This window comes from Cherax quadricarinatus, unplaced genomic scaffold (assembly GCF_038502225.1).
Source record: "Cherax quadricarinatus isolate ZL_2023a unplaced genomic scaffold, ASM3850222v1 Contig1120, whole genome shotgun sequence".
NCBI lineage: Eukaryota > Metazoa > Arthropoda > Malacostraca > Decapoda > Parastacidae > Cherax > Cherax quadricarinatus.
In genome coordinates, this window is record NW_027196146.1 from 68,950 (window position 1) to 86,441 (window position 17,492).

General features: G+C 38.1%; 1 protein-coding gene across 1 annotated transcript; it reads right to left on the reverse strand.

The window, feature by feature from the left end:
• Positions 1 to 630: 630 nt before the first annotated feature.
• Positions 631 to 16,848, reverse strand: LOC138851597 (uncharacterized). The gene is made up of 3 exons (XM_070080859.1): positions 16,549 to 16,848; positions 6,714 to 6,818; positions 631 to 2,522 (listed from the first exon to the last, which is right to left on the reverse strand). Exons 1-3 carry the CDS (start codon positions 16,663 to 16,665, stop codon positions 2,124 to 2,126), a joined length of 621 nt encoding a protein of 206 aa, XP_069936960.1. The 5' UTR covers positions 16,666 to 16,848; the 3' UTR covers positions 631 to 2,123.
• Between the last annotated feature and the right edge of the window lie 644 nt (positions 16,849 to 17,492).

A 17,492-nucleotide genomic window follows, 5' to 3' on the forward strand; every position in this document is an offset into this window, starting at 1 on the left:
CCCATCTCAGACAGTCAGCTACGTCACGCACGCAGGAGAGCGACCAGGCTGAACCCCCACCCTGACTCTGCAGGAAGGCTCCAGCATTCACCATTGGTGCCACACCGATACCAGGACCTACCCTAGCAAACATACACCTTTTTTGCCCTGAACGTTTGAACAATTTCATAAGGCAAATTAGTTCTGAAGGCTGTTCAAAAAGTATGATAACTTTCAGTGGTAAATAGCACAAACAAGTTATTTTTATTCTACTCACAAGTTGAAAGTAAATGTTTTGTCTGAAAACAGCCTGAGCTTTTAAATGGTTGTGTTATCACTTTTGTAGTAGTAATATTAGAGCAGATAATCAGGGCTTAAACAGATGGCCATGAGTGGACTAGTGGCAATGCACTGGGAGGAGAGGTTAGCCCGGGCTCTTCACTGAGAGGCGGATGACACATGTACTACTCAAAATTGCTGCCAGTTAGTCAAAAACATAATTGGTAGTCAGCATTAGCAATGATTTAACATAAAACAAGGACAGATGATGCTCCTCATTATTTCAATTCATCCCTAGTGCCCAAACACTGAACTGCAACAACTGCCACATCACATGTAGGAGTAGGCAATGCATTTATTCACCATCTGCTAGTGCCTATTACCAACCTTCTCCTATACATTTGTAATTACTAATTGGCGGCAATTTCGAAAAGTACCACAGCACCACTAATCAGAAGTCTGTATGGAATGCAATGTGAAATGTGGGTGAAGGATCAAATAGATTGTGCCAGTCTCTCACTGAATTTACAATCACTAAATATATGGATAATCCCATTACTTACTAAAATGTTTACTTAATATATAATGAGTAAAGGCATTTTAAGTAATAAATATGTATTTAAAAAATATCTGTCAGTGTTATTATTGATGTTTCATTAAAGTGTATATCGAGCATATGGGTCTCTGAATATTACTAAGGGAACACTGAATGAACTTTGGTTAATGCAATTTTTAGAGCTTCATTTTTTTGTAAGAAATTGGAATTAACTTCCACATATTTATTAAATATATCACAGTAATTTATTAACTGAGTACAGTACTCTGAGAATTATTGTATCATTAGAGAAACATTCTACATCTGAGTATGTTGTAAGCTACACATAGTTTTCAGTTAAGTTTGCAGAACAATGTAAGTCAGATCCTTCACCCACTATGAGAGGACTAAATAACCTGTAAAGTTGCTCAGGTAGCTACTGCAATGATGTATGCGCTGCATGTGTTCTTCCTGCACTTTGTAGATGCTCTTGGTATGAATCTCCCTGATTTCAGACTGTAATGATTCAACAGTAAAAAAACACAGAAACATTATATAATATGACTGCTGCCTAAAATTGATTTATACATAAAGTATTAATAACCCATTACTCTTGTACTACTGTATGTTATATAAAACAGCAGACAAATTAAATATATCAGAATCAAGGTTGTATTACAGTCTTATCAAAAGAGGTGAGAAGAGATTACCATCCCTGATACAAATATGGCGAAACACTGAGGTTGTGAAGACGTGAGAAGGATCTTTGGGGCTGTAGTGGTGGTTGTGGTGATGAGGGGTGGTTGGAGGGGCAGGCATGCCGTTATTTGCCAGGATAATCCCTGATACCTTGCTGTCAGAGAAATGAGGGAGCACCCTGGACACAGCTCTCAAGTCACATTTACAGATAAAAATGACAGGAAATATGTTCATTTTGTACTCCTTTTAATCAGCCTCGGTGAGTATACTGTACCGTGACTTATTTGTCAGGGAACACTGAGCCAAAACTGTGTGACTGAGAGCCATATCCACAATGCTTATAATGTAAACACCAAACAACGACTAGCTGTTAGTGGCTACAGTGGGGTGCCTGACCCAGCCCCGCTCATTTGATGGTCTCGAGTACCCACACTGACAACATTTGTACACTTGGGTCAAGGCACACGCATCAAGTCCAGTGGGCTGGATGGGCACAGATGCCACATACCACCGCAGCAGCTGGGCCAGGCCTTGTATACGTATGAATACCCGCATCAGACCAGAGGAGTGTCTCGGTGATAGGGGCCTGCGAGGGAAGGTACCTGGGAATAAAGCCCAGTAACCATTGCAGCTACTGCACCGTCGTCAGTGGGGGTCGCGGGGATGATGCTCTTGTTGCACCTTTACTGTGATGGTGGTGGTTATGCTGGTGTGAGGTGTTTATATGATGATGCCCTGCATCTCCTGCCATCGTTCTGTCCTGCTCACCTCCTCCATCACTGTCAGTGGTGCTCAGAGTTGTGAGGCTGGTAAGGTTGGTGATGCCTTCCTGAGAGGTTCCACTATGATTGTGTTGGTGTACTGGGGATGGGGGTGGTGTGCCTGCAAGGGAATGGGTAGATTGATTTTCCACTTCTATTGGATTTCCTGATTCTTGGTGATGGTCCTGGGTAACAATACTCTTGCTCATGGAACCACTGCTGCTGCTAGCACCAATTACAAGTCGTTCAATTTCTTCTTCTGACCCACTCTGAGAACAAAGTTAACAATAAATAACCTGCAGCATTAGCAAATGTACAGTAATTTTAATTGCACATTATTTTTTTATTATTAACACATTGGCCGATTCCCACCAAGGCAGAGTGGCCCGAATTTTACTTATAGCATGATGGTAAAATTTTAAATCTGCCCTAAAACAAAATATACTTTACAATATTTTCATTTTTAATGAGTGAGCTTTAAATATTTCATAAATTTGACAAATTTGCTATGCTCTAAGAAGGAACCATTTACACCATAAAAATCTGTTAATTTAAAATAGTAAGCATTTTTCCAGTATACAATAAAGTTCTGAATAATAAATAATGATACAAATCAGAACTCCCCCAATTGGTTTCTAAACACTAAAGGTAACCCTTCAACTGCATAGGCTGTGATAACAGGTGCTTCTTGAGCATGGAACTCATGCTTTTATTCTGACTGGCAAAAAACTTTTTGAACATTCTATACTGTACCACATCTAGACCAAGAGATGAAATTATATAGTCTAGCTGGTGTTCTCATTTCTCTCCCAGAGTCCTGAATGTTTGCATTACTCAGCTGGTACCACTCATTTGTGCATGTGTATAGCCCTTTTAATCATTTAAATAACCAGTACTATATTATAGTACAGGGTACTTAATATATTACTTTTATTAAATATTAGGTAAATATAACAAATAATAAGACATACAGTGGACCCCTGGCTTACGATATTATTTCATTCCAGAAGCATGTTCAGGTGCCATTACTGAACGAATTTGGTCCCATAAGGAATATTGTGAATTAGATTAGTCCATTTCAGACCCCCAAACATACACGTACAAACGCACCTACATAAATACATTTACATAATTGGCCGCATTGGGAGCTGATCGTAAAGCGGGGGTCCACTGTACTACTAAAACATGGCTAAATAACTTGAAAATGCAAGTCAAGCATATAATCTGTCTTCCTCTGTCACTTCTCACTGTTTACCTCCTTTGCTTGGCTCCAATGTTGCTCACTATGCTTGTTTTTTTTTTTTTCTACAGGGAAACTTGCCAAACCTTGTTTGTAACTGAAAGGCTAAACATTTCTGGACCATCTTCATGCACCAGGTTAAGTAAGGTTTATCAAGAAACAAGACAAGTGTTTCTGTTGCATATAGAATATAGAGAGAATAGAAAAGTAAACTAATAATTTATTCACTTTAGATAAAAAATAGATACCCCATAATACTGTACATAGAAATGGGACTTAAAGAGAAAGTCTGTCTCTTAAGGTGCTGTATAAACATTATAATAGGTTGGAGACCCATCACTAAAGATGCTAATTTTCAGAAAGGGCTCTTAAAAGAACACTCCTGTTTAATACATAGCAATTCTTCTCCCACAAAGGGTGGTGGGCACTGATAGCACCCAGGAGGATGAAGTAGTCTGGGAGTTCATGGATTACCATCAAGAGCAGTGATATAAGACCCAATCCTGTGAGAGAGATTTTTCATATATATGCACACACAGATGGCAACAACCTATTGAAAAGAGCACAGAGGTACTATACTGTGATGACCAGCATGAAATAAAATATACTCTTCCCTTGGAAGGAGTATATTGTAATTCATGAAGCATATGTAGAGACATAAAATTAAAACTGAGGACAGACTAGTTTCCTTGAAATTAGTTTCTCTCTACTGTCTAGCCTGCAAGTTATCACCTTCTTCCTCACAGTGGCGAGATAGGTGACAAATGCCCAACCATATATACAGGAGACCAACATGGACAAAACAGTAGTCACTACTGTTGTGAATGGATTATACCCAGTGTAAACCCACAGATCCTTTAAATGGGTGGCAGAGGTCCCAACAGTTACTGTAGTCCTATATATGAAATGAGCAAGCAGAGCACAACTTGTAAAGTTGTATCACTAGAGGTGTTCAACAAGGGAATGTCCTCTAGAAATCCTCGTTCACTTCATCTTTGCATGTGCCTTCTGCTCAGGGTTAATGCCCTAAGCAAACCACTACTGTATCACATTTGAGATAGGAGATGGAAGCTGTGAACTACAGTCCTAGTATCCATGGAATGTACTTTCAGACTCCCAAATTTTCAGAATTTAATTCTTCAACATTTTGACTAAAGAATAACTGGTAAATAATTTAGATTTATTCAAATATTTTGTGTTATTCATTTTGTTTTGGCTTGGTACACAATCCCAATACTGAAAACAGACAGAATTTTGTTTAAAATTTTGAATGTGCTCACTGGATTTCCCATGCCCAAATTCTTCTTTCCTGACACTATTTTGAATATCAATATAAATGATGACAGAGCAATGAGTAAGAAGATCTGTCCCCTTAAAAAAAAAAAAATCTGAACAATCTATCATAGCAACAATTTAGTGGAAGATAGACTGGATTTGTGGGGACCTCTAAGGAATATACCTACCTCCTTTCTTCTTCCTAATTTAGAGATCTGACTGTATACCATGTAAAATAATGGAGAATATTAGAAGGAAAAAAATGCTAGACCACCTAGAGAAGCATAGGCATCATAACAGACCAAGAACACTGGTTCAGAAAAGAGAAATCTTGCCTCACAGACCTAATAATTCTATTTCAGGATGAAGAAAGTAAGGCAGGAAAGGAAAGGGTAAGTAGAATGAGTATTCCTGGATTGTCAGAAGGATCTAATATAGTGTCTTACAAGTGATGAATTTACAAAACTAAACAGCAAACTGGCATAACAGGGAGGATACTGCCCTCCATAAAAAAAAAATTCCAAACAGAAAGGAGTCATAGTGAGAGATGTTAGGCTGAGGTGTGACACATTGATCCTTACAAATGAGTTCTTTGGTTCATAATGTTTTAAATTCATTTCAAGGATATGCCTGGAGAGATGGATTTTTTTCATATGGATTCCTACATGAAAAGAACCCACATGGGAAGTGGACTGCAAAATAAGCTGTAGAAAGGCATGGGTAAGCTACAAAAAATGTTCAAATACTTTAATTGCTAATTCAGTGAAACTGCATTGTGACCAAGACAGGAAAAAGAGAATGGACACCCATAGTACAACACCAACTGAGAGGAAGGCTGCTACAGGTGACAAAGAAGAGAACCTATTGGTGGATACAACAGCAAATCTATGAGCTCTCATAAACAAGATGACACTAGTGATGAACCACCAGGAATCACAACAAGGATTTTTTTTTTTTTTAGAATAACTTGCACAGTATCAGGCCAGGTGTCTCTTGCTTTATGCAGTAAATGCATTCTAGGCCCATGGCAGCTGCACTAAGCTCAATCAGGCCATCAACATTTAATTGTGCATTAAAAGAGTCTTCAATATATCTTGTGAACTTCACTAATTGCATACGGTCAAGGTACATTATACATATGGAGTTATGAATAGAAACTGGATGTTTCATGAAGATGAATTTGCATAAAGTAAACCTGCATAAAATGAGAGAATCCTGCATAATAGAGGTAAAACCTGCATAAAATGAAAGAAATCTACCTGTACTGGGATATGCAGCACTAGTTGCAACTTGCAGGTCAAATGCATAATAAAGCCTGGGAAAATTCCAGAGATGTTCCAAAGACTAGCCCACAAGATAAAATAGACCTGAGCTATGAGGACAGGTTGAAAGTGGTAAATCTTACGACACTGAAGAAATGAATACTAGGTGGCAACATGTGATATTCAAGAGAAATTGACAATGTAGTTAAAATCAGACTTGTGGCAACATGTGATATTCAAGAGAAATTGACAATGTAGTTAAAATCAGACTTGCTAAAAAAAAAAAAAAAATAGGGTTAAGACCAGGACCAGGGGGCACAAATAAAAAATGAACCAAAGAGATATAAAGAAAAATGCCATACATAAACTTAGGAGCTAAAGTTTCATGCTTAAAAACAGCTACAAAATGAGTAGTATGAATTATGAGAAGTATGAATTATAAAGTAAGATTAAAAGCCCCTGCATATGTCTTGCATGAACAGAAGGAAGCAGCGATATGATACCCACATATGAGATTATAAAAAGATATAGGAAAATAGATAAGGAAGATTTCTTGGTACTATCAACATGTTGACGAAATCACAACTGATTTCAAACTGAAGAAAGTAAGTGCAGGAAGAACACTATAGCTGGAATACTGAAGGTACCATGAGAAAATTATAAATAACTGCTCTAATTCATACCTGAGCTTCAGCACGGAGATCTGGTTGTAGTTGATCTCGGCTTCTGATATATCCATTGCACCGTGGATTGTTTAATCCATTCACCCGACTGTCTGGGTAGCCTCCCTGAAAGTAAAATCAAGTACAATACTCAAACAGTATTGCTAGTTATCTTTATCCCTAAAAGCAATAGACAGCCAATAATTCTGATAAGGTTAAGGAATACTTTTGTGATTATCATCTAGAGCAGCAGGGCAAGCAGTCGCGCATGACAGTTTTGATCCGAGAGTGCCTGTAGGCTGGGAGCAGAAGAGATTGTCTAGGCGATCCTTCCTTGGAAAAATAGGTAGGTACAATATATATGTATATAATCTTCTCATTTTAATAATTCCTGGCTAGTAATGCAGAGTACTCTTACACTCATGTTCATTGGTACGGTGAATAGGTTGAAAACATACCAGAGTTTGCCAGATACAATAATGCCTGCAAGGCACAGGATAACAGGAATGCCAGCATAAGAACCCAGGGTAGCCCTGCAGTATCAACAAGGTATCTTCCAGCAATGAAATTTCATAAGCAGATATAGGAACCTGCTATCTTGCATCAGTATACAGTAGGCACCACCAACACTCAATACCAATGATGCAAAACTACATAATATGTCTGCCTAGGAAACCAAAATTTTGACCTGAGCCCTCAAATAGCCACCAAATTAATTGCAGGAATAATCTGATAAAACTAAATCATAATGTGAACAACCAATGCACAGATAAACCTTCACCTACTTAGAAATGCCTGTTATCCCATCAAGGAGGGACATATCCCCTGACAGCTTCCATCATCAGGACATTACGTTATCCCCTCAAAGGGAATAATGTAATTTAACTTTTTTCTTGACTGAGAAATGTTACCAAGAACTTACCTGAAACCCATAATATTAGAGCCTAAGATGGCAAGAAAATACAAAAGAGGAATACCACAAGAGCAATGCCAGAGAGGAACCCTTAAACATCCAAGAGTCAGATGTACATAAGCAACCTTGTCATCCCCATTTGAATCAGGTGGTTTTTAACCCTTTCAGGGTCGACAGGCCCTCTCAGAGACTTGTTCTCAGGGTCGCCCAAATTTCAAAAAAAAAAAAAATTATTTTTTCTTATGAAAAGATAGAGAATCTTTTCCCGATCGTAATGACACCAAAAGTTTGAAATTTGATGAAAAACTTATGGAATTATACTCTCACAAAGTTAGCAGTCTCGACGATGTTTACGCATCGGCGATTTTGCCCACTTTGAGCCCTATTTTCGGCCAATTCCAGTGTACTAGTCGACAAAAATCATAACTATTTCGCTAGAACTCCATTTTTTTTCTATCAAATGAGTACAAGAAACCACCCATTTACCAATTTCAACTATCCAATACAGTGGTCAGAATTTAGCAATTTTGCCAATTTCACACAAATTTCAAAAGATGCCAATTTCCGAATAGGGTCCAGAATAAACAAGAAAGACATTCCTGGCACTAAAATAACATTTCCTCTATTCATTAGTCACATCCCCATGCCCCTCTTACATTCTTTTGCTTTCCACTTTGAATTTTTATTCTCACAAAAAAATAGAAGATTTACTGTTATGCAGACTACTGCATTAGTGTAGAAATGGTATAAATAATATCAGCACACTTGTGAAAGAATATTAGAATATTATGGACATAAATTCGTTAGAAAACATTCAGCGTAGGATGACTAAATTAATACATAGCATTAGAAATCTTCCTTATGAAGAAAGATTGAAGACTCTTAAGTTACATTCACTTGTTAGACGAAGAATGAGGGGAGACCTGATCGAAGTGTATAAGTGGAAGATAGGTATTAATAAAGGGGATATTAATAAGGTCTTGAGGATGTCTCTCCAAGAGAGAACCCGCAGTAATGGATTTAAATTAGATAAGTTTAGATTTAGAAAGGACATAGGAAAGTATTGGTTTGGAAATAGGGTAGTTGATGAGTGGAACAGTCTACCTAGTTGGGTTATTGAGGCTGGGACTTTGGGTAGTTTCAAATCTAGGTTGGATAAGTACATGAGTGGGAGGGGTTGGATTTGAGTGGGACTTTCACATCAGAGCTTATTTCTTGGGTGGCATTGAAAATTGGGTTGGGCAAATGTTTTGTTAGTGGGATGAATTGTAAAGGACCTGCCTAGTATGGGCCAGCAGGCCTCCTGCAGTGTTCCTCCTTTCTTATGACTCACCAGCTGACGTGTATTGGGCGCATAGCATGATTTGTTTACTTTTGAACTTTGGTAAAAATCATTTCTGCTACTTTGAGCTCAATTTCAAGGTACTTTTCATTGTAAAACCAGTCAAAATCATCTCAATTTCTGTAATATGTCTTCCATTCTATAAAATGAGACCAGGAAAACTAGAATACAACAATAAATACCATATGAAAATACAGTGCAAAGTCGCTGTTTTAATCCAAAAACACGGTCAAAGTTTTTCTTTTTTTCTCATTACGCACTGTGCCGCAGGATTTTTTTATACCGCGCACACTGACCACATAGACCCATTCTTTCATATGTAGGCCTACCAGCTTTCTCTCATTAGATTTGAGAGCGCTAGAATTTAGGCGTACTAGTATGTCAAAAACCCTGTTGCGTAAGCCGTGCTAGTACGGCCAAAACCCTGAAAAGGTTAAGGGTTGAGACCCAAATCAATCACACAAATGCCTAACCCAGTCATCCACAGAGCTACAACATACCTCATTCTCCTCATCTTCCACCGTTCCTCTCTGTATTGGACTGAAGAAGCCACTGCCTGGCAAAACATTTCTCAATGAAGATTCTCAAATGTTGCACAAGTGTCTCATTTTTCAACTTGTCAGTTTTCTAAACCATTTACATCACAACATGCCTCTTGTTTGAATTGCCAAGATTTGTCAAAATCTGCCTGGCCCACATATGGTTTTCTGTGACTTTAAAAAAAAAAAGATGATTCAGGTCCACTGCCATGTTCAACTCCTGTTCCCTCACTGTCAGGGCAACAGAGATAATATTCATCTGTGATGTTTCCTGGGGCCACAATGCTGAAATCATATTAGGTGTTTGAGATACCCCCCAAAGGTGTGTAGTAGTAGCTTAAGCATTCAATCTATTCAGAAGATGCTATACCTTGAGCTGTCCATCACCATTTTCCTTTATTTTGAAAAGGCCTAAGACACAACACAGCATTAAGGGATGCATAAAGAACTTCACTCTTTACCATCTCTATTAAGTATTAAGTTTCATGGATTAAACTTTATGAATAATCTTGCATAGGTTCCCAACACAAAAGCCCATAATTAAGCCTGCCTAAAAGCTCTTGACTTGAAATACTCCCATACGCTCACAATAGAGTCTGTCTTGAAACAATCTACTATAGCAAATGTGTACGTTACTAACAAAATATAAATAAGATTATGGCTGTCTAAACTAATACAATCCCAAGCCTCATGATCCTTCCTTAAAATCTTAAGATACAGTTTCACAATCAAAGACTATGGTTTAATAAAAGAACAGATCTCCACCTGTAGTCAGTCTCTTTAGAGTGGAGCATTTCCCATGTGACTATTTAATACTGTATTAAGACATGCTTGCTTTTGCCTGCTCTCTTCTCTGACTGTTCCACCTTTACTAAAGACACCTGTGGTTTACCTAACTGAAACTGATTTGCACTGTCAACTGTAATTTGCATTCTTTCAGTCAGTGATCTTCTATTAACACCTCCCCCCCCCCCATCCCAAATACTATAAGGGATAGATGAAGGGAGGATGATGAAGGCAATGACGATGATGGTGGTGGTGGTAGTAGTGGTCAATCAATAAACTTTATTTCATAATATACAGCACAGTACATATCACACATTACATATACCTATACACAGATGATGTAGTAGTAGTATACCCACACAGATGATGTAGTAGTGGTAATTGTATACCCATATAGATGATGCAGTAATAGTATACCCACACAAATGATGGAGTAGTAGTATACCCACAGAGATGTAGTATTATACCCACACATGATGTAGTAGTGGTAATAGTATACCCACATAGATGCAGTAGTAGTATACCCACACAGATGATGTAATAGTATACCCACACAGATGATGTAGTAGTAGTATACCCACACAGATGATGTAGTAGTAGTATACCCACACAGATGTAGTAGTATTATACCCACACATGATGTAGTAGTATTATACCCACACATGATGTAGTAGTAGTATACCCACAATGATGATGTAGTAGTGGTAACAGTATACCCACACAGATGATGATGTAATAGTATACCCACACAGATGATGTAGTAATAGTATACCCACACAGATGATGTAGTAGTAGTAGTGACTGTAGTATAGCATTAATGCTAGTAGTAATACTAGCACTTGTAGTAGTAGTAGTGGTAGTAGTAGCAGCAGCACTAGTACTAGTAATAATACTAGTACTAGTATGTGCACCACCATTACTACTACTATCGATGATGCCACTGCCACCACCCCTTTTTACCCTGCTCCTTCCTTACAGTATTGTCTTCAGGTCTACTCTACTTTTCTCACCCCAGTTGTGACCTGACAACAGTCTAGGATGGACCAAAACATTGTCCTAAGTGCATTCTTTTTTTTAATTGATCCAGCTATGGTACTTTACTGTGACTTTTCATTCTTTAAAAACTATGCAATATGTTAGGACTCACCACTGTAGTGTATCATATATTAAGCTGTAACTGCACATCCCTGTGCCCTCTAAGGTATTAATGTACTAAATATGGAATTCTATAGTGATGTAAGTACAGTGGACCCCCAGTTTACGATCAGCTCCCAATGCGACCAATTATGTAAGTGTATTTATGTAAGTGCATTTGTATGTGTATGTTTGGGGGTCTGAAATGGACTAATCTAATTCACAATATTCCTTATGGGAACAAATTCGGTCAGTACTGGCACCTGAACATACTTCTGGAATGAAATACAGTGGTCCCTCGTTTTTCGTAATTAATCCGTTCCTGGAGCTGTTACTATAAACGAAATTTACGATTTGCGAATCAATTTTCCCCATAAGAAATAATGTAAATACAATTAATCTGTTTCTGACACTCAGAAGTATTAAAACAAAAAAATTTTTTACATGAAATATACATGTAGTACATAAACAATACAATGGGAAATGATGAATGAAACATTAACAGCATAACACTTACCTTTATTGGAGATTCTTCTTAGTGTATGGGAGACTGTAGGAGGAGAGAGATTGGATTGTTTACAGTTTGGAAGGGGAATCCCCTTCCAGCAACACCTCAGGTATCAATTGCTTCTCTTCTCTGTTTCTTAATGCCACTAGGACCACCTTGAGAGTCACTCTAGTCCTGTCTCACAAAGTAACTGTGGAGGGAGCTCTGTTTCTGGCGTCTCTTTAACACTTCCCTAAAATGGCCCAAAACTTTGTCACTGTACATATTTCTCACCTTCTTTACCACAGGCTTGGCACTAGGAGCTTTCTTTGGAGCCATGGTAGCTTATTTAGTACTTGCAAGCACTAAAATGAGTGGAATATTATGAAATATTTCGTAGGAGCACTTGAGGGGACCTTCACTCACTGGTAAACAATGCCAGACTGGCTGGGTAGGGAGGCCTCCCCGGCTCACACCGTGCGTAAGCATCCTGGACGAACTACTATTCGCGAGTCAACCTATGAAAAGCGAGTCCATGTTTATATGAAAATACCCCTATGATTGGCGAAATTTACGATTGCCGAGAACTACGAAAAGCGAGGGACCACTGTAATATCGTAAACCGGGGGTCCACTGTATTGTGTTATTATTTCTTTTAAGTTCCTTACAGTTTTGTTTAATCTTTCACTATCTCCCATGTAGATATACACAATTAACCAGTGTCACTCACATAGATCTACATTTTAAGCACAATACCCTCAAATATGCTGCGAGTGGTATATTTTGGCCAAGACATAAGTGAAAGGGTTGGTGCAGCGAGCAAGAGTAGTAAGAAAAAAAAAATCCTGACCCATGCAGTGCATTATGGGAAAAGTAAACCTCTGACCTTGTGTTTAGTTTAACCCTCTGAGGGTCCATCCCATAGTTCTACGGCTTTGAAGCCAGGGTCCAAACTGTAGTTCTACACCATGAGCTCAGCTCACTCAGATAAACTGAGTGGTAAATTTGGGCCTAGATACTGTATAACAGAATACATCTATGTAGTAAGGGTACACCACATGAAACAAATCCTGAAGCACGCAGTGCATAATGAGAAAAAAAACTGTGACTGTAATTTTGGATTAAAAGAGTGACTTTGCGGTGTTTTATTGTATGTTTTTTTCAGTTGTATTCGCGATTTCTTGGTCTCATTTGATAGAATGGAAGATATATTACAGAAATTGAGATGATTTTGATTGGTTTTAATACAGAAAGTACCTTGAGCTCAAAGTAGTGGAAATGTTTAATTTTTTCCAATGTTCAAGAGTAAACAAATGACATCATGCGTCTAATACGTACGTGTCAGCTGGTGGGTCTAATGTATACTCGTGAATGTGCTGAAATTTATACAATTTTCACAATATTGCATAACAGTAAATCTTCTATTTTTTGGTGTGAATAAAAATTCATTATGTGAATAAAAAATAAAAATGGAATTCATTTGTAAAGCCTCAAAACGTAACTAATGAAGAGAGGAAATGTTAGTTTAACGCCAGGAATGCCTGCAGTATTTATCCTGGACCCTATTTTGAAATTGAAATATTTTGAACTTTGTGTTAAATTGGCCAAATCACCAATTTCCTATCACTTTACTGGGTAGTTGAAACAGTTGACTACATGATTTCTTGTGCTCAATCAATAAAACAGGAGTTTTTTCTTATGAAATGATAGAGAATCTTTTCCCGATTGTAATGACACCAAAAACATGAAATTTGATGGAAAACTGACGGAATTACGCTCTCGCGAAGTTAGCAACCTTGGCGATATTTACAAATCGGCGATTTCGCCCACTTTGAGCCCTATTTTCGGCTAATTCCATTGTTCCAGTCGACCAAACTCATAGCTCTTTCTTTAGAACTCCATTTTTTCTATCGATTGAGTACAAGAAACTGCCCATTTACCGATTTCAACTACCCAATAACGTGGTCAGAAATTTGCAATTTGGCCAATTTCACAAATTAAAAAATGACAATTTCAAAATAAGGTTCAGAATGAACAATGCAGACATTCCTGGCGCTAAAATAACATTTTCTTTGTTCATCAGTCATGTCTCCAGGCCCCTCTGATATTACTCTTGCTTTCTATTTTGAATTTTTATTCAAACAAAAAATAGAAGATTTACTGTTATGCAGACTACTGCAATACTGTAATAATTGTATAAATAATGTCAACCCATTCATGACTGCATATTAGAATGGCTAGTTGGACATTTATTGGAAAATGACATCATTTGTTTACTTTTGAACATCGGCAAAAATCAAACATTTCCCCAACTTTGAGCTCCATTTCAAGGTTCTTTTCATAGTAAAACCAATCAAAATCACCTCTATTTCTATAATATGTTTTCCATTCTATCAAATGAGACAAAGAAAATGAGAATACAACCATAAATACCATACGAAAATAGACCACAGAGCCAGCATTTTAATTAAAAAAAACGGTCGGAGTTTTTTTTTTTTCTCATTATGCACTGCATGCTGCAGGATTTTTTTATATGGTGCACACTGACCACACAGACGCATTCTCTCACATGTGGGCCTACCAGTTTTCTCCTGGTTGATTTGAAGCAGCTATAATTTATGAGTATATATACGTCAAAAACGGTGGCTCGTAAGACGACCGAAACAGTCAAATAATTCAGTCCTGAAATACCTAAATCAAATTTTTTGGGGGCACGTATATATACGGACCTATTCTTTTTCCGAATTCATTTAACACCTCTGACATGGTCTGAAAAGGTCTATTAAAATTTTTTAAACTTTTTCTTTGACTGGACGTATTATACGTCTTACGAGCCATGACGTATATATACTCAATAAATTTTAGCGGCTTCAAATCAATCGGGAGGAAGCTGGTAGGCCCACATGTGAGAGAATGCGTCTGTGTGGTCATTGTGCACCACATAAAAAAAATCCTGCAGCACGCAGTGCGTAATGAGAAAAGAAAAACTCTGACTGCTTTTTTGGATTAAAACACCGACTTTGAGGTATATTTTCGTATAGTATTTATCGTTGTATTCTCATTTTCATGGTCTCAGGCGATAAAATGGAAAACATATTACTGAAATAGATATGATTTTGATTAGTTTCACAATGAAAACGACCTTGAAATTGAACTCAAAGTAGTGGAAATGTTCGATTTTTACCAATGTTCAGGAGTAAGCAAATCACACCACACGTCCAATACATGTCAACTGGGGAGTCTAATATTCTTTCACTAGTGCACTGATATTATTTATACCATTTTTACAATAATGCAGTAGTCTGCATAACAGTAAATTTTGTATTTTTTGTATGAATAAAAAATCAAAATAGAAAGCAATAGTAATATAAGAGGGGCCTAGAGACGTGACTAATGAACAGAGGATATGTTATTTTAGTGCCAAGAATGTCTACATTGTTTATTCTGGACCCTATTTTGAAATTGGCATCTTTTTTAATTTACGTGAAATTGGCCAAATTGCCAATTTCTGACCACTTTATTGGGTAGTTCAAATCGGTAAATGGGTGGTTTCTTGTACTCAACTTATAGAAAAAATGAAGTTCTAAAGAAATAGCTATGAGTTTGGTCAACTGGAACAATGGAATTGGCCAAAAACAGGGCTCAAATTCGGCGAAATCGCCGATGCGTATATGTCGCCGAGACCGCTAACTTCGTGGGAGCATAATTCCTTGAGTTTTCGACCAAATTTCATACTTTTGGTGTCATTACCATCGGGAAAAGATTCTCTATACCTACTTACACTAGTGGATGGTCCCACTGTGATCCCGCCTCCTCCTGCTTCGACTCGCCTGACTGCAGTATATAAGCCACCTCTCTGGCCCTATGCTGTACTTCCTACAAGAGTGATGGACTGAACACATCGATTCCAGGCTGAGGGACTGATTACCTCAAACTCCTCCTCTCCTTATACCTTCCTGCTTTGTATTGGACTGATGAAGCCACTGTGTGGCGAAACGTTTCTTCAATAAAGATTCCCATATGTTGCATAAGTGTCTCAATTCTTCAACATTAAAATCTGTATATAAATACTATATAGCCAATTACAGTGGTCTCTTGAGTTATAATTGACTCTCATAAAGGTGCCTGCCTGCTCTGGCCTGTCCTGCCCTGCCTGCTCTGGCCTGTCCTGCCCTGCCTGCTCTGGCCTGTCCTGCCCTGCCTGCTCTGGCCTGTCCTGCCCTGTCTGCAATGCCTGTCTGCCCTGGCCTCCCTGTCTTAACCCTTAAATTGTATCTAATGTACTAGTATGCGAATGCTGTCTGTGTCTGATGTACTAATACACAATTTTTTGTACCTTCCAATCTGCCACCTGCCAATAATTTTGACCTCAGTACAACTCTTTGGGTCTTCTTCAATCTATTCATATATTTCATACATTATACATCACCTGAGTAGTTAATCATGTCACACTGTGTGGACTCTCCTGGATTTTTATTTTTATCAAATGTATGAACAGATCGAAGAAAACTCAAAGAATTGTGCCGAGGTCAAAAATATTGGCAGGTGGAAGAGTTGAAGGCAAAAAGAACTGCACGTGCTAGTACATCAGATACACAGTAGTCAGCTGCATACTAGTATAGTTTAAATGTTAAAAGGCTAAATATGAAGCTTACCTTGGTATCAAGTGGTGGAGACTTAAAGTCTGGAGGTATCTGAGTCAACATTGGAATATATACTTCCATTTCTTGACCTTCAATGTCAGACTGTCCATCTGACTGCCCAATGTTCATGCCATGTGCACTTCTCTTGCCATTTATATGACCATTACCATTACATGATAACACCCGTGGTTGGGACGGCACGTTACGGAATTTGATCAGATAAATAACAAAGAGTATGATCAGCAACAGGAATACAAATGCCACTGAGCCACAGATGAAGTCTGCAAAGACAAAAAATAAAATAATGTAGTTACAATAATATTATGAATATAGTGCAAACTGCCTTTGCCAAAACATGATTAATTTATTACCTCTGTATTGTATACAGAAACTGAAATTTTAAATGTTAAATATTAGATGTATCCTACATATTAACCCTTTCAGGGTCCGTCCCGTAGATCTACGGCTTTACGTTCAGGGTACAAACCGTAGATCTACGCCAAAATTCTAGCGCCATCAAATTTAGCATGAGAAGGCTGGTAGGACTACATCTAAGAGAATGAGTCTGGGTGGTCAGTGTGCACACCATAGAAAAAATCTGGACACCTGCATGGCATTGTGGGAATGCCTGCAAAGTAGCTTTGTTCATAGTGCCTGGCGGCAAGGAAGCTCTCACTCCCCACTCACTCTCCAGGCGAATTCTGACTCTCCTCTTCACAACTTACAGCTCTAAGACTGATGGAAGTGGAGCTGAAGACGAATTCTATGGTTTTGAACCATATGGTACAATGGTACCATATGGTACAATGGTACCATGTCATACAGTGGTATATGGTACAATGGTATCATGGTACAATGGTATCATATGGTACTATATGGTACAATGTACCATATAGTACATTGTACCATATGGTACATTATACCGTATGGTACAGGGTACAGGGACCCTAATAGAA